The 23,425-nt window shown below is 42.5% G+C and overlaps 1 protein-coding gene across 6 annotated transcripts in view; it reads left to right on the top strand.

The window, feature by feature from the left end:
- The window catches only part of LOC112565295 (potassium voltage-gated channel subfamily H member 6-like), a 92,091-nt gene that overhangs the window by 9,626 nt on the left and 59,040 nt on the right, over nt 1–23,425 (top strand). For all 6 annotated transcript variants that reach the window (XM_025240674.1, XM_025240675.1, XM_025240673.1 and 3 more), the window contains exon 3: nt 19,652–19,882. In XM_025240674.1, the coding sequence (XP_025096459.1) occupies nt 19,652–19,882 (231 nt within the window). The remainder of the gene's footprint in view (nt 1–19,651; nt 19,883–23,425) is intronic.

Genomic DNA, 23,425 nt, shown 5'->3' with positions numbered 1-23,425 from the left:
AAGGTCTAACCCTCAGAAATTTTAACTGGAGGTCTGAGCATCACTAACATTTGATTGGTGGTAAACACTGATTTAATAACGCGCGCGCACACACACACACACACAAACGCAGGTACTGATGGATATTAGCTGCTTATAGATCACGTGTAGGGATATGGTTGCACGAGCGTTCAATACCCTGTCCTCCATGTCAAGATGTACAGTATTCATCAGTCACGCTCACACAACAGCAGGAAGAGGATGGCGGCTTATTTTCTCACTGTTCGAGTCCGATATGTGTGTGGTACACCAAGACAACAGCTGGCCTGGCAGACAGCATGAGACTACTAGAGGTCACCACTCACAAATAATCCCGGGCTTAGCCATTATCTGGATAATTAGAATACCGAGGGCTAGAAACACTTTCTTCTGGCAAAACTCTTTCTAATCATGTCAGAGTTTTGTAATTCAAAAACTAGCGGGGGTCTTGAAGTTGTGCAGAGTACACACACGCGCACACACAAACACACAAACACACAGACTTACACACACACGCGCACCAAACGTAAACCTTAGCAGAAAACTGTTTTCCAAGTTATGAACTTATTTTTGCCTTAGCTGCAATTAATATTGGTTGCTTCCGACAAGAGTCGACATTCGATGCTTTCTTTGTTTTAATAGTTTCAGCCAAGACGACGGCATGAAGGAGTGGACCACTAGCACCTAGTCGTTGTGGTTTTCATCTTATGGCTGTACTATGTAGGGAATCATTATGTTTACTTACATACAGCCTGATTTATATGTGTAGTTTTGATACTTGTGGTTACTTCTCTCCACTGAACCCACACAGCGCTCAAAATCCTTCCTGAAATATTGTGTATGTGGTGTAAGAAATATTTTTACGGCGAATATTTGTAGCATCAAAATCATGTTTACCTGCGATGTGTTTACCTATGTGTTTGTCAGTGAGAAGAGGAGGAGGTAATGTTTGTTTGTGTTTAGCTTTCGTCAGTTTGCTGTCCTTTCAAAAAGGAGAGTAAGTTAACCCTTCGACTTCCAACAGAACGGAAAAATCTTCTCGACTCCAATAATTCTGAGACTTTTGTACGCTTTGTTTGAAAGAAAGGAAGGAATTGAAAAAATTTATTGAAAGTTGTCTCCCGTTATAAGAGATACATTATACATGAGAATGTAATTTAATCTCAATACGAATTCTTTGAAAATACACTCGGCCTTGCTTGATTACAGACTAGCTATGTTTTTTTTTTTTTTTTTTTTTGTGGTTTTTTTTAAGTTACTTTCTATTTAATCTTTTCATTGTTGTTTTTAAGTTTCGTGCTGATGTTGTGTCGGTAAGGATTAACAACAACCTCTTGACACTGGCACCAAAGCAGGCAGCGACAGTTCTGTGAAAACCTGTGAAAGGACTGACAACTGACAGGCCCAGGATCCCCTCCCTCCCATCCCTCCTTTCTTCCTCGACCCCAGAGTGCAGAGCGGAGTGGAGGGTTGGAGGGTGAGGCTGTGGCAACATGGCTATAATGGCGAGGAACATGTGGAGGGAGTTCCAGAGACAAGCACCATGGCGCGCGCCTCGTTCCAGCTGCGCCGGGAATCCACGGTTTTGTGTGTCGACTGAGGCTTGACTCTCTCTCTATGGCTTTCTGCTCACTTGCATTCGAGAATGTTCGCCGTCTGTTTGTATCTGTTGGTCTCTGGGGCTACGTGCACGTGTATGGCTTTGTTTATGTGTTCGGCACGCGCGCGTGTGTTTGGTATCCTGTGTGGTTTGGCAGCGAGGACCAGCCAGCAGGTTTAAAGGACCACTGGGGTGCCAATTTTTTGCAGGCAGATTTTAGGAAATAGTATCTTGCAGGTTTACACTATCATTAGAAAAAAAAATAGTGGCAGCCTGTTAGACCTTTAACGCTGTCCGTTCCACGCTCGCCAATTGATTGCCTGCTCACGGCGCATTTGCCCGGATGTAAAGACCTAGCTTCACGTAGCTGCGTATTAGAAGGTTGGTTTTTTTTTTCAATATGTTTAGGCTTTATCACAACCTGGTCACGTGGGAGTTCCGGAGCTGAAAGTCAAAGTTGTTAACATTCTATTCTCCACTCTGTTAGTTCCATTCTCAAGCGACTGCCTGGGAGATGAGGGCATCGATGACTAAAGAGATGATGGCTACTGAAAAGTGAAAAGACGAACTCAAAGGAAGACGAGATGTTTTAGTTTATCAACCGCAACCATCGTGTTTTCTGGAACAGGAAGGTCACCATGTTGGAATGACAAGTGCCTTGAAAGTAAAAATATTTTAGTGTTCGTTTTAAGGTTTTTAATTAAATGCTACCACACGTGGAGTGTAATTCGTTCTGCATCGCCATTGTGATTACAGGCACAGCCTGGACATGGTGATAACACGTGATCCAGTGGTGGGTGAGCTGAGGACTTTAGGTGTATCTTGCTGATCTTGGTAATAGGATCCTGACACATGGATATTTTTTTTTTTCGATGGTGGTTTTTGCTGACCCAAGAAATTAGGCAGTTGACTATTAAAAATGTGCCATATGCAGGTGCAAAAGCCTTTCCATGACGAGATGTGAACCTAGGACATTATTTTGATGTTGACTAATGACAAACAGCTGCTCCACTAGACTGCCAGTGACACGTGGTTCCATGAAGTTTGTAACAGAGTTTCTACTGCTATGTAAGAGATTTCGTACTGTTGTATGACAGTTTGTACTGTTATGAAACAAAGTTCGTACTGTGAGTCGTGGGTTCTCAGGTGAGATATCGCCTCTGGGTACAGGCACGTGTATTTAGGGGTGATTCCAGTTCACGTGGTATACTTTGAAGGGGTCTGTTCCGGTTTGCTTACCAATTAATTCCAGCCCCACACCTCTTTACCTGCTCTTGTCCTAGAATTCTAAATCGCCATTAGGTAGAAACAGTATCCCATCAAATAAGCCAGTCTCTGAAGACACACATGCACACACACACATACACTATTACACGATTACTAACACACATTCACTAACAATTATAATAATGAAATATGCAATATTTCGTGCGCACAGACCAAAGTTTTCTTTAAAATTTTGCTGCTTGCAGCTGTCGGTCCTCCTTTGATCACAGTTTATTACGAGTCCAGATGTTGCTCTTAGCTGGGTACTGGTGTGGTACTAACCCTTAATCACCAAATGAGCGTTTCAACCTTTCAACCCGCCTCCCCCTTTAATAAAACACCGAGGCTCTAAGTACAAGCGCACGCAGTGCCAAGCTGTCTGGTTTCCTTCACAGGGCAGCCAGGTCCTCATCTGGAAGTTGGGCTCGCACATTTATACCTTTAGTTGAGGAGGGAGAGTGGGCGGATGGGAGTAGTCTTCATTCACTCGGTATTTATTTTTTATGTTGTTGTTGTTTGTTTTGTTTGTTTGAGGACTTTTTTTTAGCCACGAAGTCTCCATCCTCTGTTTAATGACATTCAGTCTACAGCTCCTCGAAAATTGTTTTTCCAATGTCCGCTAAATCCGAACAAGCCGTGACGCAGCAAGCCATAGGCTCAGGTGTTAAGTGCAGCTATTTTTAATTAGTAGCCGACGTGGCGAGAACACCGTGCACGCGAGACTCCAGCGTGGCCACGCGCTGTTGAGGGCCGATGACGTAAGCGTTGAGCACTGCGCACATCAACGGACAAGATGCATCTGGCGCAACAGCGTGGGGCTGAGTACAATCTCATGACCCCCCCAACACATCACGAACCTTCTCTCTTGAACATTAAGTCGAGAAGCCATTTCTGTAATCTGTATATTCGTCTCTTTTGTGATTGGTGCAAAACCTGGCTGAGTCGTGTCCTGTGTCGCCAGACGTGAAGTAAACTTAGGGTCCTCCATTGTGAGTGGCAGGCAGTTAAAACTTTTAGAACACACAGGAAGCCAGGAGTCTGCCTCATCGAAGACAGCCTGTGCTTCTGTCGTAGGTCTGTTGTGCTGAAGTCTTGTAACAATCCCCAGGCAACATGGCATTTGCGCCGAAAGATGTTTAGACAAAAGTCATGATCAATGGACAAAATTTGTCATCCGCACTTGTTTCCTGTTGTTTGGGCGTCGTTGCGCAAGTACTTCATGCTGGAGGTCATTGCTGGCAGGTGCTAGTGCACTGTTAGAGGTCATGACCCGCGGGTGCTAGTGCACTGTTTGAGGTCATCATTGGTCATGTTGGCTATCTTCTTGAGTTTTCAAGATTACTAGAAAATCCATTTCTTCATCACCATTGGCGTCCGAACTCGCACAGGTCTTGCTGAGATAAATTGCCGACTTAGCAAGAGGAGGGTTTTACAGAGCCCAGACCATGAAACTCAAAGGTCATGTCTATAAGAGACAGTCTATTCGACAGACATCTGACATCACTGCATTTTTCTTCATGAAAGGAACCAGCGATGGTCATCCAGACAGAGGTATGTCGGAACCGAGATTTGAACCCACGGACACCTGAACATTAATGTCGTGGTGAGAGGCGGCTAGCCACCTCGCTTTTAACCGCCCCATAAATCACCATTTCCCTTTCTGTCTCGACTGATGCTTGGAAGTTGTGTTCAAGGTTTGACCTGAAAAAAAAAAATGATCAACAGAGAGACGGAGACCGCTTCTCGCACACAAACTTCCATAACAACAAAACAAACGCCGCTGAACGGAAAGATCAGTCACAGCAAAACTAACACTACAAACACGTCAGCACACCCTCGTGCACACCGAGGGCTCTCACAGAGCAACACACGTTGTTGCAGGAGGCAGTCGTCTTGACAGGTTAACGGCGCCGGAGTGAGGATCCACTGAGTTGTTTGTGATGCTCCGCTTCCCTGCCTGTTACAAGTCTGCCAGCTCTTCAACAAAATGTCTCTTACCCAGCATCTGAGCAGGGTGTGTTATTTTGGGAAGATTGAGACGTCAGTTGGAAATGAAAATATGTTCCCTCAGGGACAAAAAAATTGTTCTTCCTGAAAAAGCTACTGTTGCCCACACCGATATATTATACACGAGGTAGAAGGGACCCCCGGGAGGGCGCCGCCGTAGATAAGCGGATCATACCTGGAGACTTCTGTTCCCTATTCCCCATCTGTCGCTATTTCTTTCCTTTGTCAGCATTTCAACGACCGAATTCTCTTTTTTCCCGATACGTCACTCAAAGAAAAGTCCCTTGACTCAGAATAAGCTTTAGATAGGAAGATGACAGTAACATGACAGCTGGACGAGAAAGTCGCAGAGAACTCATAAAATAAACATGGAAAATAAATATGGCAGAAGCAAACACACACACACATATATACACACCTACCAAACATAGTCCACGACCAAGCCGTATGCCAGGGGTGGGGAACGTCCGGTCTGTGAAATCATTGGTCTGGCCTGGCAAAGACATCCTGAGGTCGGATTCCAAACTCAGTCAATCTAGGAGCGCTTTTCACAGCAACATTAATTTATATCAAGTGAATAATAATAATAATAATAATAATAATAATAATAATAATAATAATAATAATAATAATAATAATAATAATAATAATAATATAAATTTTGAGGTTCAGGCAGGGAATGTCCGTTACAGGATAGACATCACACACACGAAGACATGACGGGACAACACGTAGTCTTCACGTCGGATGCCCGCGGCCTGTGTGGACGAGGTCGGCGAGTTAATGCATGCATGTGACCTTTTGACATCAGCTGTTGATGCGTGTAACGGTCATCGATCTTTTCGGTTCTTACAAAATCTGGTCGTCGACATTGCCGTGTACCTCAGTGTACATACAGTCCAGACCTAAAAATATTCAACATTATCCTTTCAGGATTTCCAAAGGATGGACAAAGAGAGCTTTATCTTGTAAAAATGGTTTGGAAGAATAAGTTTATTTGTGCGTGTGCGTGCATATCTCTGTGTGTAGCACGTGTGAAGAGACTTTGTAGAATGCCATGAACCCCTCCATTACGAGTTTATTATTTTGTATCTTTACTGTTCCCCACATAAAGACAACTGTGCATTACGAAAAAAGTTTTTGTTACTATACTCAATCTCCTCTTGGGACTTTCTAATTATAAACTTATATTTTACAAATTCTATGTTTTTGCTAATTTTAGTGAGAAGATAATTTACACTGTCACTAATTTCAAGCGTGTGTGGAATTCCACGGGTGGGGAAGAGTTTTCTGGCAAAATGTCCGATCAGGCTTCGAACCAGTGGTCCCAAGTTCCACAGTCTAACCCTGAGAACACTGGGCCACCCTGTCCAGGACCCTACACTTTTACTGACACGAACAAGGGCTTCACTTCCGCTAGGGGTGCCTACAGGAGCTTGCCTTTCACATCTGTAAACATCTGTTGTCATTGTTTACATTGGCAGGCATGCACGTGCGTCATGTATCGCCATCGGCAAGTGTGGAGATAAAACTTCTACTTCAAGGCATGATCGTAGGCGGGCGACAGCAAACTGCTGATAATCTTGTCATCTTGAAGTCCAGGCAGAACTAAGAAAATAAATGTTTTCCTAAATTCTGTAACATTTCATTTAAAAATCCATTTGAAATACACCTACCAACATTTTTCTACTTTTTAAAATAAAAACCAGAACAAGGCATTATATTCTTTGGAGTCAAGGAGCTGATCTCCAGATAACGAAATTTGTGGCTTATTACAGGAGTAAACATGATGTTTCCCCGAAAAATGTTAATTTTATAAGGGCTGATGATAAGCTGAGAAGCTTAGGATGCTGTAGATAGAATGCACTGGTTTCTCTGAGACATATTTTCTTAACTATTCACATCAGACTGATGATCCTTGTGAACTGGGAACTTGCAAATGGTGTAGCTTCTCGACTGAGGTTTTATTTGTGTTTGTATAGACCGGCTATCTCATGTGTGTGTTATGCTTGTTTACCTGAACACAGAAAGCACAGCAAACTAGTTCCTCGACACATCTCTTCATTTTTATTTATTTATTTATTTATTTTATTTTTTTATTTTATTATTATTATTATTTTTTTGTTAACCTCTGAACGTTTTTTCGACAACAAGTACATTGTTGTATAATGAATGAAGCCCACTCCATTGAAAGTAACCGTGAGGACCCGGATCTTGCCCGCAGGTGAAGGACGGAAGCAGAGATTACATGCCAATGGCATGGAGAAAATGAGTGTGATAAATCTCATCCAATGGGTGAAGTCCTTCCGACTTTTACTAAGTGCACGTAAACGGATGTCGAGCTGATGGTTGATGAATAGATGAACCGAATTATTAGTCTGGTCACAGCCCGACTCCGACACGCTCCATTGGCGCTGGAAGTCTCTGGTACATAGGAGATAAGGTCGGTGAGTACAAGGGGGAGGGAGAGGGCGGGGTGGCACTTGGCTCTCTTGTTTAGGAGGACGCGTGTCGAAGAGAAGAGGGAAAAAAAATAGCTGTCCGCTGACCGGACTCGAACCATCCTTACAATTATTGTAGTTAGCCATCAAATAGCTGTGGATTTATTGTCGTGTGTATGAAGCAGGGGAAAACAATCTCGTTAATTTTCCGTTATCATCAAATGTTATCGTACATCTTATCGCGCTGCTACCTATCTTGATGAAGAAACAAGCGATGAGAGCTGACCACGTTCTGGTGGAGTTTACTTTCTTCAAAAACAGACTAAACATTTCTACTTCTGCTACGAGAAATGATAAAAGAGGCGATATATACATATATCTTTATTATCAAGAGCTTGCTTACACGTGTGCTCCTATCTTCTTTGTTTTCATGGTATCTAGGCCTGGACCAAAGTGCTTGCTTCTTACTCACTGAGAGAAAAAATACGAAATAGTGACTTAGTTTCTCGAGCTGTAACCCATTTCATTATCAACAATAGTGCAGACTTTATTTGACATTCCATCTGCTGATCCATTTGTTTACATTAATAGCTATAATATATTATTACACTCCACTTCTTGTGTTGTTGGATCGAGTTGTTTCTAGTTACCAGAGTCGACAAAATACAGTTCTTCCTCTGGTCGTTCGTTCCCTGCAGAAGCTGCTAACATCACTCCAGCCTAGATGACAAGTATTCTCAGACACTCATCTCCCCGCTACTATCTTGACCATCCTCCAAGTAGTACCAAAGTAGGAATGAATGACTGAAAGTTTTTCCCATTCATTCAAAAATATCCCTTAGCTACATATTTGAATAAAGGTATACTCTTGACATCTATTTCAATAAATAATTGTTTGAAATATTTGACAGAATAAAGTAGGCAGTCCAATAAAGTAGACTAATATAGACAGTTTTCTCTCACTGGATAAACGTTAAGTGTTACAGATTTTTTTTTGGAAAAGTTTGCCCTTGTCGTCCCTCGTCAACAGGAAAGAAGTGTCAGGTGAGTAGAATTACTGGGCTTCAGGCCAAGTCATCTGTCACTAGATGATCAGCCCTGCAGGAAGCAGTCTTTGAGCTTACTTCATATTGTCATCATTCCATCCTTTCAGGCTTCTAAGCAGCTGCTTATACATGTCTAGAAGAGTAAGTAAACGTGTCTGCCCGCTGACATTTCAAACCCGTGACAAGAGAGACGAGAGTTGTTGACTTCTTGACCTTTGTCGCTTGTCATGCTCTGTGAAGCTGTACATGGCCAAGTCTGTAGTAAAATAAAGTGTTTGAAAGGGCAGAAACCTTGAGCTGAGCGACACAGCTATCAAAAAATTGTCTATTTATATATGACTTCTTTTTTCTTGAATGTTGACTGCTGATTCTGTTGTTCTGGAGCTCGACAAGAGATGCTCGTGGTTGAGGGAAGCAGAAGGTGTGGGTAGCTTCATCTGTCGGTCGGGTTGTGACAGGCAGTGGTTTGAAAAGTTGATTGATGGCAAAGCTTCGTGACAGCTTGATACTTGAACCTTTCTCCCACCCACTCCATCCTCTAGCAAACTTTGCCATCTTAGCCAGCATTTTTCCCCTGTTACCGAAAAAAAAAAGGTTTCCGCTAGTTGAGACTTTCTGACTCGAGTCAATGAACCAGCAACAACACCTACAAGTGTTTGTTGTGTTGTACTCCTTAAGATTATGAGACTGCTTACAAATATTTAGTTTTTGTAAGAAAGAAAATTAGGATGGAAAACGCACAAGGAAGGGACAAACACAGAGACACAGACACAGACAGAAGGACAAACGATGAAATCCTAGATGACAACAACAAAGCAAGATGAAAAGCCCTTATGACAACACAGTATTTACAGACAGTAAATCGTCTTCTCGATGTGGACAGAACAATATGAGGTGTTTTTTCCTTTTCTTTGACATATTGACATAAAGGTTTATCACACCTTCAGGTGCGTAATTTCTAAATTTCTAAAAGTTTATAGCCAGATATGAAAAACAAAACCAAACATGACCAACAGATATATTTCAATTATTTATCACTTATAAATTGTAATTAATTAGGAATACTTTAAATAGAAAGACTCAGATAAATAGACAGAGACATAAGATAAAAGAGAACTGGACAGCCTTCTTCCACCATACATGACCATCATGAATTCTGGATGACCCCGGGTACCGTTGACGAGTGCTGTAGCGCACGCGAATTATTGATGTTGACAAACAGCACGTGCAAAATCGAAATTCATCTTGAGAAGTGACAAACATAATCACACCGCCGATCTTGACAGTCTCTTGCGATGGAAGGTTGTTTAATGCGGGATTCCTTTAGAAGGATTCCAAGACATACAGAGATACAGACTCGCCATTAAAAATAATGGAAGGCACTTAAAGAACGATGTCTCTCCCACATCAGCATCCATGCTTTGTGTTGTTTATAACGGTTTGAATGTTCTTGATAATGAAGGCTTTCACCCTTATCTTCAATGTACTAAGTGAAACAGATAAAACTGAGGGTAGAAAAGTTACATCGGAAGTAAAATATTTTGTAGAAACTGTGTGGAACTACAGAAATTATTTTAGAGAAGCGATCAGTTACAATGGAGAATTGAATTTTATTTTGTACTTTGCGCGTTGTAAGCAAATGTAGCTTTAAAAGCTTGTGTTTACTACTTTGATTCTTTGAAAGTATCACCTGTGTTCTATAAGTCTCACCAGGTCGACTGGTATCAAAGGTAAACTTTGCGTGTCGATGAAGCAAGAAGTCGATCACCTGAGTTCGAAGGAGCTTTCTTTTAATTATAATGGAAATTATTAAGGAGGAATAGAAATCGTAATCTCTCTTCTAATTCTGGTGTCTCCCTCATTAGGGATGCTGAAGTGTAATAACTCAAATCCAAAAATAAGCTATCCAAAACACGATAGCCGTTGTGGAGTGAATGAAGCTTGTATCACCTTTGTCAGCCACCATTATCAGCACCACCGCCACCACAAACCTGTCCCTCCGCGCCTGTTAAACCGTCATCCTACTTGATGTTTGAAGGATGTTGACTGTCACCACATGGAACCGTGCGATTAAAATGAACAGTGAAATAGGTGTGTTGTGGTCTCCATAGTAACTCTACTGGCTGAGCGTCACGTGTCCAGCTGTAGTGTCTGGAAGCTGTGACGTGAGTGCTATAAATAGCCTGGTGATGTGGAAACACAGCTTTACTGATGTCTCCTCCCTGGAGGCTTTACCTACTCTCCTACTGCTTTTGAAAAATTTCATTTCTTTAAAAAGTCTTGAGTAGTTTTCTTGTTTCCTGGTTTTCACTGCTGAAGGTACGTGCGTGAGTGTGTATATTTGTGTGTGTGTGTGTGTGTGTGTGTGTATTTGTGTGTGTATATGTGTGTGTGTGTGCTTGTCTTCGTGCAAGCGCAAGTGCGGTGCACTTGAAACATTCGGTCACTGCCACCATTTAGTCAAGTGCGACATTTTCTTGTTGCCGTCCTCAGATCTTTAGTTTCATTTATGCTACCATAACCCGTGTCAGGTATGTTAGCACACCTGTTACAGTAAAGCTAGCACTCGAGTTTCATTTTTTCTGATCTTCCTTTTTATTAAGGTAGTGGGGGCGGGGGGGGGCTGCTATTCGGGGTTGCTCATTTCTATCCAACAGCCTGAGGGAGAAGATGTCTGCGGTCGTCCTTCGTGCATCGTTTCCTCTCCTTTCATTTCATTTTTATGGGACACAAATTAGCTTGCATCCTTCAAATGAAGCTGCTAGCTGAAAACTCTTTGGTATTTATCTTTCTTTTTCTCCCGGCCTCTCTCTTTCTCTCTGCCCCCACTCTCTCTCTCTGACTGTATAAGGGTGTATGGATGGATGGGAAGAGTGTATCATGTGAAAGGAAGCTGTTTTAAGACGAAGGAAGGAGAGAGAAGCATGCTGCCTAATGACACTATTATATTATTGACAAGAGTCATTCTCCATAGCCATCTTTCTTCTTAATTAAAGTTTCCTTGTCAGGAACAATGCTTCAAGATGATGAGGTCAACAGGTCACGTGACGTCTTCACGATTGTTTCGCATGATTTCAATGGCGCATTAATAAGGTCTTTAAACAGATTTCTGCATCACAGGAACACGGGCCTTATTTATCTGTAACCTACTGAAATGTGAGATGTAATGTGTAGGTGTACATATACAACACACAGATATATTTATGTCAATGTTTAATGAATGTGTTTTACGTTTATTGTACACAGCATAATGAGGAGTTACATTCCGTTCGATTGTCTTGAGTTTGTTGGATGCAGCAGTCCATTTTGTCTGTAGTGTTCGGTGATTGTCGTTCCTTACTCTCAAACGTCTGTGATTGTCGTTCCTTACTCTCAAAAGAACAGTTGAGAACGATCGTCCCCACTGGGAAGACCTGCTGAAACCATGGACATGGGATCAGAGCTACTTCCATACCCGAGGGTTTCCTTCTACCACTGCTCGATACCTAAGACCCTCGCAAGCCGTCTGGAGCCAGGACTGTGGACCGTACCAAGACCTAGATTATCATTCCACCTCGATGGGTGTGCGTCTGCCTCTTATTACAGGATCCTGCAACAATTCCGGCCCCTATGTACCCCAGAGGTAACCTTATCTCTGCTTAGTGACTCCAGTCCCTGGTGATTAAAGCTCGGCTCGATTCTTCAGACGCAAATCCTGACCTACAGGACGTGATGGAACCGTCAGGGTGATCATTTATTTATTGCAGCGATCAGAATAATACATGCATCCGGTGAGTCCTTAACGCCTGGTGGCTTTGAGAGTAGCGAGCAAGTACCCCTGCACTCCTCCCTTTTCTTCGTTTCATCCTCGTTCATGGAGAAATCAGTCGTAAATAAAGGTCTAATATAAAAAAATCAGCCTCTGGCATCGGTACTAACCATTCCAGCGTAGCTGCCAGTGCTGTCCGTTTGGTGTGGCTATAAATATCCCCAAGTGCATTACCAACAGCCTTACATTTGTCCACACCGAACGAAAATTTATGAAGGCCTCTCGCCCCTTGGCATTGAATCGTGGAGGAGGGCGACTGAAGGAATCTGACCTTTGTGCCGTCTGCCTGATGCCCGGTGGACGCTGATGCTACTAAGCTCGCACGCAGCGCCAGTTCTTGTCACCGTTAGTCGTGTGCCGATGACAACCTCCCCACCCCACCTCATCCCCACCCCCTACCCCTGACTACCAGCGCACCCAGCCCTCCGGACTCGCGGACTGTGGCGGTGATGGCGACTCGATTCGGATGGTGATTTATTCAGCAGCTCACTGTTGGATGTTAGTGTCAGTCCATAGATGCAGATGACTGACTACACGAACACACATACACACTGTAACAACACACGTGTACGCTCGTGCGTACATACAAACACACAAACACACAACTCACTCTCCCTCACACACGCATACATACACACTTGTCTTCTCCCACTTTCCTACAGGCTACACCTGACTACCTTTGTTTGCCAACCGTGGACAGGTAGACAAAGATCCTGTTCTAGCCTGTAATAACTGTTCAGCCATGCCGCCTTGCACTTCTAAGATGTTCATCTCGATGTAAGCCCTGAGGTTTATATGGGTTCCTGCGGTGCTTATCTTTTAATGTCTGTGTTGAGCCAGGTACAAGACAGCATCTTCATGTATCGTAAGTCAATGTCGGAATAATACTGATGGTTATACGGCTAGTCGTTGATGCAAAATACATTTTCTGTAGTGAACACAATTGTGTTGTGATATTACTGAAGGTTTAGGGGAAAGACATCATTTCAACACAGCAACATTTAATGAATTACTGGGAAGTACTATTTCCTAAAAGACTGTTACCAAGTATTTCAAATTTTGTCGAGCAAGTTAATATATTTTTTTCACAGTTTGTGTCTCCAGTTATCCATTTTGACAAAGGATCGCTTCATTCTCGGCAAATATTAAAGCAAATCTTCCACAGAACGGAAGTTGAACATTTTTAAAATTTTGATTTATTTATGCACGCAGTTTGAATTGCATTACCAGCAGAGATGCAAAAAAAAAAACACCCGACACCAAAACATCAAGAGCTCATAGCTTAAAAATGTGTAAATTCATTTTGAAACATTATGTAATAAGACTGTTTATCCCAGAGAGCAGCTTGGAGCAGCTTTATATGAAAGCACAAAACAATACCACAACCTATAGATAATACCAAACAGACTCTTACATTCATGGTCAGACATCTGCGTTCATTCTCACACATGAACACAAGTCGCACGGCCAAAACCACGAAAGACTCAGTCTGCTGGTCCTGCAGGCAGGTACACACAGTGGGCGGTGGATAGTAGTTGGAGATAAACTCTCTACAGGACATGCCTGTCATTACGAAGGATTTCAGACACTTTCAGACATGTCATTCTGTTATACAGGGTCTGAAGAGCACTCTAGGTTGTCCCAATGACTTTGGAGCAGGTGGAAACAACATGATCTAAGCTGTTCTTGTCCTTCGCCAGTAAACGGTTGTAAAAACAGATAAAAAAAAAGGGCAACAAGCTTTCTGTGTGCGATCTATAAAAGATCTGAAGAAATCGTTGGGAGACAAAAATTCTGCTTCCATGGAAGGAAGAGGCTCTGTTGAGCCTTCTTCACGATAATTTGAGAGTTGGGATCCTAGAAAAAAGTGGTCCCCAGGTATTTAAAAATATGGACGATTTCCACCTCCTTGTCGTGGATGACACTTACGGGACTTGGTGGACCATTCCGACAGAAATCAAGGACAGTGTCTTTGGTCATTTGTATCTACTGGCCAACTTAGAAGAGCGAGCAGTGCAGTGTCATCAGAGAATAATGACAAGATGTTGACCCTCGTGGTTACTGCGACACATGTTAGTATAAAGAATAAACAGAAGCGGGGATAAAACACAGCCTTGACGTGAGCCGGTGCGCTTTGTGCTGGAGTCAGAAAACGGACCATTGACAAATACTCGTTTGATACCTGTCAACCAGAAAGTGAATGATCCATGACACTAGCTGATGGTCAAGAGAAAACTTGTCTTTTCTTTATTTTATTAATTTTTAAGTTATGTCTTGATTTAGCTTGATGTTCTCTACCTACGGAATACTCTTGTGCATGTGTGACACTCTCAAACATATTTCTATTCTTACCTTCCCTGTTGCGTTTGCCTCAGTTCGGCACATTTTGGAATCAGGTGGGTGCCACTCTGAACAAAATATTCAGATGAGACTGCAAACTTCTTTGATATGTTTGAGAGGTCCATATAGTCCTTGATCAGACCCCGGAGACCGGACGATCATCTAGGTCTTCGTCTTGAGTAAGGTCAGACAGAAGGTCTGATAGTCCACAGCTCTGCCTGCAGAAAATATGATGGTCCACAGCTCTGCCTACAGAAGGTTTGATAGTTTTACAACTAATTCTCGCGAATAGATGTTTCTCTGGCCCATAACCACGACTCCAAAATGTTTCTCCCTCAAACCTCAATCCCCATTTCCCTGAAATGATTACCTCAGAAGCTACATCTCTGAAGACAGGCTCGAAGGGAGAAGCAGAAGACCTAGTTGGACTGACTCCTTGGACAGTGGAAAAACCCGGGGTAGGTGTCCGCCGCAGATAATGCGATGCTGTGTTATTGCAGCATAAAACTTCCGTTATGAGAGCCAACAGCTTCCATGCTGGAGTTGTCTGCCCCTATTTTTGCATCGTCCTTCTTGCATCTGATGCTCGGGGTATGTGATTGTCCTTCGCTCCCAGCAACATGGCCGCCTGAGCTGGTAATTTCCATAAAGATCGATAATTCAGGCGGCCTGCTCTCTGCCTTGTGTACTCAGTATGGCACGAGTCAAATACTCACGCAGGTCGTGGAGCAGTGAATCCATTTTTTTTTTTTGTTGTTGGGGGTTACTTTTCGGTTGATTTTTTTTGTGTGTTTTTTTTTTTTTTTTGCTGTGTTGCAGGTGACAAGATCTGACAATAGTTCGTCCCGCCGCATAAAACACACAACATAGATAATGACAAGACATGTGGGTAGGTGGGGGTGTGGACTGTGTGTGCGCGTGTCTGATTAGAGAAAAAGATAAATAGTTCAATGAGTGCGTTCTTGTGCAAGAAGGTATGCATGTCCACGACTTGAATTATTTTCTTTAGGGGATTGGTCATTTGTCATGATTGTGGACATGCGCAGATGGATATGTGTACTAAGAATGTTTTTTTTTTAAAAATCCTAAACTATAGAACATTAGTCATAATGAACACGAGTATTGCTACTGCAATGATGATAACAGTAATTATAGCGAACATCGATAAATTTTATTTCAAACTACATTTTCTTAAAAGTTAAAATTATGGCTTACGCCCCTATAAAACAAACTTTTGCCGGAATATTACTGGAATATTTTTTTTCTGGCACCTCCGTTACCTCTACGAGAAACGGGGGTTAAATGGGGTTGTTGTGAAGTCGAAATTACTGTGGCTGCTGAGGTCGCGAGGTCAGAGGAGGGTTAACCACTCGGCTAGCACATTAACCAGGCGGCCATGTCGAGTCGCTGGTGTCATTTGTCATCTGCAGCCGCCATCGTCTACTTCCTCGTGACAAGTTCTCAGGCGATCGAAGAGATGTGTAGAGAAGTGAGAGGTGCGGTCCCAATAAAACACTACACGACAGCCAGTCGTGGTCCTCGAACCCAGGTGTCGTACAGGTGTTGCTCGAGCTTGTATGTGCGCAGTTAGAAATGAATCGATGTGTACAGTTTTGTACGTGGGTGTGGGTTTCGTTTTTCGTCTTTTTTCCTTTCTATTTATATCTAAGGAAATTAATAACCATTGCACTGTTAAAAGTTTTGGTCTTAAAAAAAATGCCGTGACCATGAAATAAATATACATAAATAATTTGTTAAAAACTGACAAGTGGCTGTTGGAGGTGGGTCGTGATTTTGCGATAACACAACATATAAACTGTATGCAGCGTTTCCTTGGCAATCCCAGGCTCCACCAGGACTAGAGTCTCCCCCCTGCGGTCGAGTTCCTCCCACTTCCTCCGCAACACAAAGGCCGGTAAATCTCGCCTGTCGTTTTGCGCATCTTCATGGCCTTTGTAAACGCCCCGGTCGTTCTTCCGCTGCAAGTGGTTGTTAGAGCTGCTGGTGGCAGCCTCACATTTTTTTTTTTTTCGTTGGAAATAATTTTTTTCTGTTTCACTCTTCTTTTACTTTTCTTCTTCGTTTTTTATCACTAACCTGTGGCGCGCAGGGGGACATTAATTCTCACTACGCCACACGCATGCACACACACACACATATATATATATGAAATACACACGCACGCACACGTGGAATCACATTGAATTATTTTAATTACCTAGCAATAGCTTACTGCGTCTACTTCCAAGGACCCGCTGTTCCACTTCAAGAGGTTGTGTCTATGCGATCGTTGCAGATAGGGACGATGGTGTTATCGACATCACCTTCTGAGAAGCATGAAAAGTTCATCTTCATTTGGGCGAGGTCTCATGATCGAGATCGAAGTGAGATCAGCCTTTTAAAAAAATCAGCAACTACAGAACAGAAAAATCTTTAGAAGTTTTTCCACGATGACCTTTGCCCCTACCTTCTCTCATGACCTGATTTCTGCAAAATGCAAAGTAATGGTTGCTTAATTATTTATGTCCTGAGATAAAGGCTAAATAATATGATTTTCAAAATAGTGGGAGCAGTCAAAATCCTTCACTTTAAAGTCACCGCTAACGAAGTCTCTACAGGTGTGAGTTACCTGTCCGCCGTCTTGTCATGGAGGCCGCTCTGTTGCCAGGCGAAAGGTGTTCTTGCGGGATGCGCTACTGTAGAATGGACAAGCTTCCTTTTGCACTTCCCCTGCGCACTCAAGGCAGTCAGGTGACCTATAAAACTATGTCTGAGCATGCGTGAAAGTAGGTGTTTGTTATTGTGCAAGCAGACAGCTTCTTGTCTGTCACCTCTTGCAAACAACCTGATTTGAGGCTCTGACTCAACAAGATGGCAAGTGTAATCATGGTCGTCACATTAAACTGCAGAATAGTTCATAGTCATCCATGGAAAACTCTTATGTTCATCTGTGCTTCTGTTTCGCTGTTTCCTGTGATCTGCATTATTGACTCTGCGCCTGCGCCAAGCTGCTTCATGATGGAACCACTTCCTTCAGCGGTCTCACCTTCGCCATCTTGCCGCGGCTTTGTTTGTGGACCTGAGTGTCAGCAGCATGTATTATCTCACTCATCTCTTCTCTGCAATTGCTTCCTGAATTTTCAGAACTTTTGATTCAACTTCTATATCACTGGTTGGTGTGAGGTCCAGAACTGGCAGCCATGTGCTCTGCAGTCTCAGAACTCTATTACCATTGAAACTTTTCGCTACAATTTGGAGTTTTGAGTTTGTACTTCCCTCACCTAGTCTACTCCAGCTGTGTGCCATTTCCTATATTTCTTTTCTGCTCCACTATGCTTCATGAGCAGAATTTTGGGGCTTGTGTTTACGATTGTTGATGTATCTTATGTTTATGGTTCTGGATGTGTTTCTGTCTTTCTGTTTGGTGATTTTTGGTCCGTGTTCGTTTGTTTTGTGAATTTTCTGTCTTTGACTTTTTCGAAAAGCGCATTGAGGGAAAAGCACTAACCCAATTCCTTATTATTATTTCTCATCATCATCATCGTTATTATTTTTATTAAATGCTACCAACACTGAGTTTCCTTCACTTGTAACATTAGGGACGAGGACAAGTATGGCGCCTACACACCCATACAATATCCAGTTTCTCTTTTTTCGTTGTCTCGTCCTTCAGCTCTGTACAAGCGCTGCTCAGTGTGAAATACAAATAAACAACCGAATTGATAGCATTGCTTTAAATGTTTAAAAATAAATGCTTAAGAGGAGCGGATAGCCTGGTATCCAGGTGTGTAGTGTGAAACTTGGGGAAGATAAGACAGCGAGAGATGGGTACCGCTCTCACAAAAGCTCGGCAGATATAAATAAGGTTAAAATACTTTATTCTCCATACGACCTTAAGGTCACGGGACTACCTTTACCATTTTTGCTACCTTTTAAATATTTGTGGTTAAAGGCCAACCCAAAAGTGTTTTAATTTTAGCTTCATTGCAAAGTAGCAATCCCCACACCCTTGGTACATGCTTTCGTATTCAAACATCGACTTCAGATGTTTCTTATTGCCAGAAAGTCACCATGATACTTTGTTTCTTCTTTACTGTTCTCGGCGCTAAGAAACTGTCGCCATGTTTTGAAATAACTGACTGAAAGAGATATAATTGAACAGACGACACAACTTTAATGAATTGCGACATTACACGAGGTCTCAGCTTGTTTTTTAGACATGCACCATGGTGTCGGAAGTGTTCTAGCGGTCAGATCGGTCTAAAAGAATGGTGTGATTATTCAGCATCCATCATGGCTGGAAAACTGCGGAAGCGAATGGCACCACACTGCCGACAGAGGTCAGCTAGGGAGGATGAAATCAGGACATCGATTGTTTAATTCACAGCTTTTAAAGAGCATGACGTCAGCACAAGTCCAACGGTGGTAGAGTGAGAACCTCTGAGCATAATCACCTCTCGAGTATACTTGCCCCTGAAACCCCTATACTTGTCCCCATGAAACACATTCAGCAATTTAACAACACATTTCTACATTCTACAAACTCAGAGACGGCATGATGGTTGCAGTGACAAGTAACCAGAAAGTAAACATGGACTGAATAATAATAATAATCATCATCATCATCATCATCATCATCACCACCACCACCATTGAAAACGAACCGATTGTTACCCATACAACGATGAAATAGATATAAGCAACAGCAAAAGGATGACAGAGGGCAGACATGAACGAAAGTTATGGACGAAGATGAAAAACTTGAGGAGTTAGCAGAAGAGGTCCATGGGTTATCAAAGATGCTTCGTAAAGAAGGATTAAGCATCACGAAGAAGAAATAAAGGCGACAAATAAATTCCGATTTGTTACTTTGGTGCTGTGTGATGACCGAAGACTTTTCTCTCTCTAGTCATGTACTTATCCGCTTGTTGAACTTTTCAGTTCTTTTACTTTTTCGCAGGTCCAGCTTAGTCCACAACAGCCTCCCCAAAATATCTTTTCAACAGTAAGATGTCTTTCACTGGAAAATAAACGCAGGCAGCAGTTCTGCAATTTTTTTGAAATATGAGTGACCCAGTTGTGTCCCCTACTTGAACGCTAATTTTGTCCAATCGTCTTCTTGCAGACCGGAAGTTCATCATTGCCAATGCTCAGGTAGAGTCGGTGCCTATCATCTTTTGCAACGATGGCTTCTGTGAGCTCACCGGGTACTCTCGGGCAGAAGTCATGCAGAAATCCTCCGTCTGCGACTTCTTACACGGTCCACTGAGCAGCTCCTTTGCTATCATGCAGCTCAAACAGTTTCTTCAGGGGACGGAGGAGAAGCAGGTGGAGATTCTGTACTACAAGAAAGACGGTAAGTACTTTGGTACCTGTAAATAGTCCGATAGTTTACATGTGAAGAGGATGGCTTGTTTATAATAATATTTGGCCGTTAGGGTGAGGAACAGTGCTAACTAAAGTCAAGGTTTGCTACGTTTGCTTATTCGCTGTAACTCTAGATCAGGTTGTTCGGTTAATTTTGGCAGCTGTTTGGCTGAACACGCATGGATGGTCACATGACCTACGTGTACTCATGATGTGGAGCAATCTACATCTCCCTGCGAGTTACCAGAAAAAAAATTGGGTGGTCGGAAACTGTGCCCTAAAAACTATTTTTCTTTGCGAGATTTTAGAAATTTACCTTCACAAAATACCCCCAATCTCTCTTTCCCCTTCCTCCCACATCGAGGGCAGCAGTAGAAGCAGCAACAGCGTCTACCTTCCCAAGCCGTTGTCGAGGGTTGCGACATGTTTGTACCGGCAGCGATGCACGCACCTGATGTTACGGAGCGACTGACGTTGTGAAAGGCAGAGTGAAGGAGGAGAACGGATAAATGTTGAGGAGGAGGAGGAGGTGATGGTGGACTGTGGCATCCTACAGCACTCAGAAGCCAGCAAGAGCACGACGACTGCAGGGCGAGGGACGCTGAAGGAGCCGCCGTCAGGGTTTCTAATGGATCGGAAACTAGTGACGGCTCCACGGCCCCCGCCGCACTTCCCAAGCTACACCGCGATGTTCCAAGCTGGGACTGATGGGAAATGTCAGCCAGTTCTTAGGGAGGCATCGAAAAAGGAGGATAGAAGGTCGACTAGTTTAAGCCGGATATTGGGGAGTAGAGGTTGGTGGGAATGTGATGATGATGTAGGGAGAGGCCCACATTGTTCAGAAGGACGTTGACAGAGCCAAACGTGAGAAAGAAGTGGACAAAGAGGACAAAGAGGACAAAAATGATGTGAAGTGGTTGGTTGGGGTGGGAAATAAGAAAGGTTACCCGTTCATTAGAAAGCGATTTTCCCCATTTTTTTGTTTTTTCAATGCTTTTGTGAAAGTTCACCTCAGTCCCTCCACTTCCCTGTATATATATATAGATGGTTGGCAGGAAGGAAGCACCGGTTGACAGAGTGTTCCATTGTAAACTCTTCTGAGCGCTTTCAAGCGGGTGGATAGACATGCAAAGGTCTGTCCATGCCGAGTGCAAAGCTATTTTTAGTGACAGAAAGGAATGTCGTGGATAGGGAGGGATTGGACAAGAGGATGTTCATCATCGGTTTTTGACAAGCAAAAACGCAGCATTTTAGACGGAGGCAGTTGGGGGAGCATGTTTGGACGTGCTGTCAGAAGATGACAAGACATTTAGGGCTATTTGAAACTGTGGGCAAAAGATTGCTTTTAATAGGCAGAAAGGCACGGTGCGTGTGGAGGATGGCGAGTGGTGGCAGAGAGAAGAGTGAATGCGAATTAGGTGACAGTATTGAATGTTGCTTTCTTGCCTGTTTTTCATGCCAAATGTTTTTGGACCTTTATATTTATGTTTATATTGAGAGAACATCACAAGGCATTGTGCTGATCTTTCATTTCATTGATGTCAGGAGAGCTCTACCAAACGTATACGTAGGTCGTTATCGTATTTGTCCTTTCTTGTCTGTCAGTCGATCCTCGATCCATCGATCTCTGGTCTTCTCTATTCTCTGAAATATTTTGAACTTCTGCACTTCCACTGTTGTCCTCCCATCGTCCCATTCATTTTTTTGTCTGGAAAAAGTATATTGTGTAATACAGACCACATGTTCCAAAAGATTTTCTCCATTTCCTCGACTTTCATTCTATTCTTTCCTTGCTGGCAGAATGTCCCAATCTGACAGCTACAAAACTCTTAATGTGGCTCCAGGCTTTAATTTAAAATATCTGAGTAACTGTATTTTCGTCAGTTAAACTGAAGGCAGACATTTTTCTGCGACTAAATGTGTCAGATTTGATATTTCATTATCGGAGGATTTGATAGATGTCCTATAATAAGCTTTCCCCAGAAATGTTTTTATGACACCCTCGTCCTAAAATCTGTGGGTGTTAATTAGCACTCTTCAAGTGCTCGGAATAAATTAGATTTTCAGATGTGCAAATGAGATTAAATTGTAAGCTCTTTCAATAAAAGTTTCTTGACGATCAATACAGCCTACCTCACCACCAGTCCTCACAACCACTGGATGCCTTTTAGCTCCATTCCTTAGCTTTATTAGAGGTTTTAGTAATTGTATTTTTTTACTTTAACTTTCTGATTAATAGTTTCAGCTTAGCTCTGATGTTTTCAACGACTTCTCTGATGCTTAGATGGCAAGGAAATGATTTTTATAATCGTAGATGTACATTCACCTTGTCTTGTAGATGTCTTTATCAAAAAGTGTATGCGTGAAAATAATTATCAGCTGTGTGAGTAAGTGCCTGTCCTCTCTCTCTCTCACATACAAGCAAAATGAGAAAGAAAAATGAGAGATTGAAGGAGAGTGATATTCTATAGGTACATATGTTCACATGTGTAGCCAGGTGTGATCCTTTATACACTATAAAATGTAAATTTTCTATCTTGTTTTCGGAAAGCGGCAAACTACATTTGTAAAAATTGCAAAAAGAAGAATATTTTTTTGCACATTTTCGTTATATCTTGATGCACTGATACATGTTTGGCAGCATGGTTAAAGCAAAGTCTTGCGTGAAGCCTAGGCTTTCTTTACTCCTCTCCCTGCAATTATATAATTATATAATGCTGATGCACTTGGAAGTAGCCCTGTAATATATCGTTATTATGTAAAATGTACTTTGTCTCCCGGAAAGCTCTCTGGATGGGGTGGGTGAGGAATAATGGTCTCTCCTTGTAGCTGTTCTGAAGGCGAAGGGGGAGAGAGGAGGGTGATTGTGAGGAGGAGGTTGATAGCGTTAATGGGGTAGTTCCGTGTAATATTGTCGACGAAAATAGCCAGTGAATTATCGAAAATTGAAGATTCTCCTGTTTGTTTAAAAAAAAAACTTGGTGGCTGTGGATGGGGGAGAAGATGCTGGAACTCTCCCGTCAGTCCCCACTGGATGTGATGAGTCACCGGACATGCGCTGTTTGCACAGACTTTAATGTCTTCAAGACGGAAGAAGCTCGGGATGGTGGTGTGGAAATGGCATCCAGGACTATTTGTGCCTCTCCTCCCCTTTTTCAACAGAAACAATTCTGTTCAGGTGCTGTTATAATAGAGCGAAGTTTTGTTTAAATAATGTCATTTAGTAATGAAGCATATATAGATAAACAGATTTGATTAAAAGAATTCAACGTACTCGTCCTTTATCTCTTTATTGAGCGGAGAAGAGTTTCAGAGTGACGGGGGAAATCTCAGAAAGGAAAATAGTGGGGAAGAGATAAAACGAAGTAGAAAGAGACAAAGAAAGAAGAACTACTTGACAAAATACTGATTACTCCTACCATCAATAATTTCACTACGCTGTTTTACAAAGTTTATTGTAGTGGATTCTCCCCTGCCCTACCTACAATTAGGAAAAATATTAAGGGTAATGAGGCCGTAGGAATTAATTTTG

The sequence above is a fragment of the Pomacea canaliculata genome, linkage group LG5 (genome assembly GCF_003073045.1).
Source record: "Pomacea canaliculata isolate SZHN2017 linkage group LG5, ASM307304v1, whole genome shotgun sequence".
Taxonomy (NCBI): domain Eukaryota; kingdom Metazoa; phylum Mollusca; class Gastropoda; order Architaenioglossa; family Ampullariidae; genus Pomacea; species Pomacea canaliculata.
The sequence above is the reverse complement of the archived record's forward strand: the minus strand, read 5'-3'. Positions and strand labels throughout refer to the sequence as shown.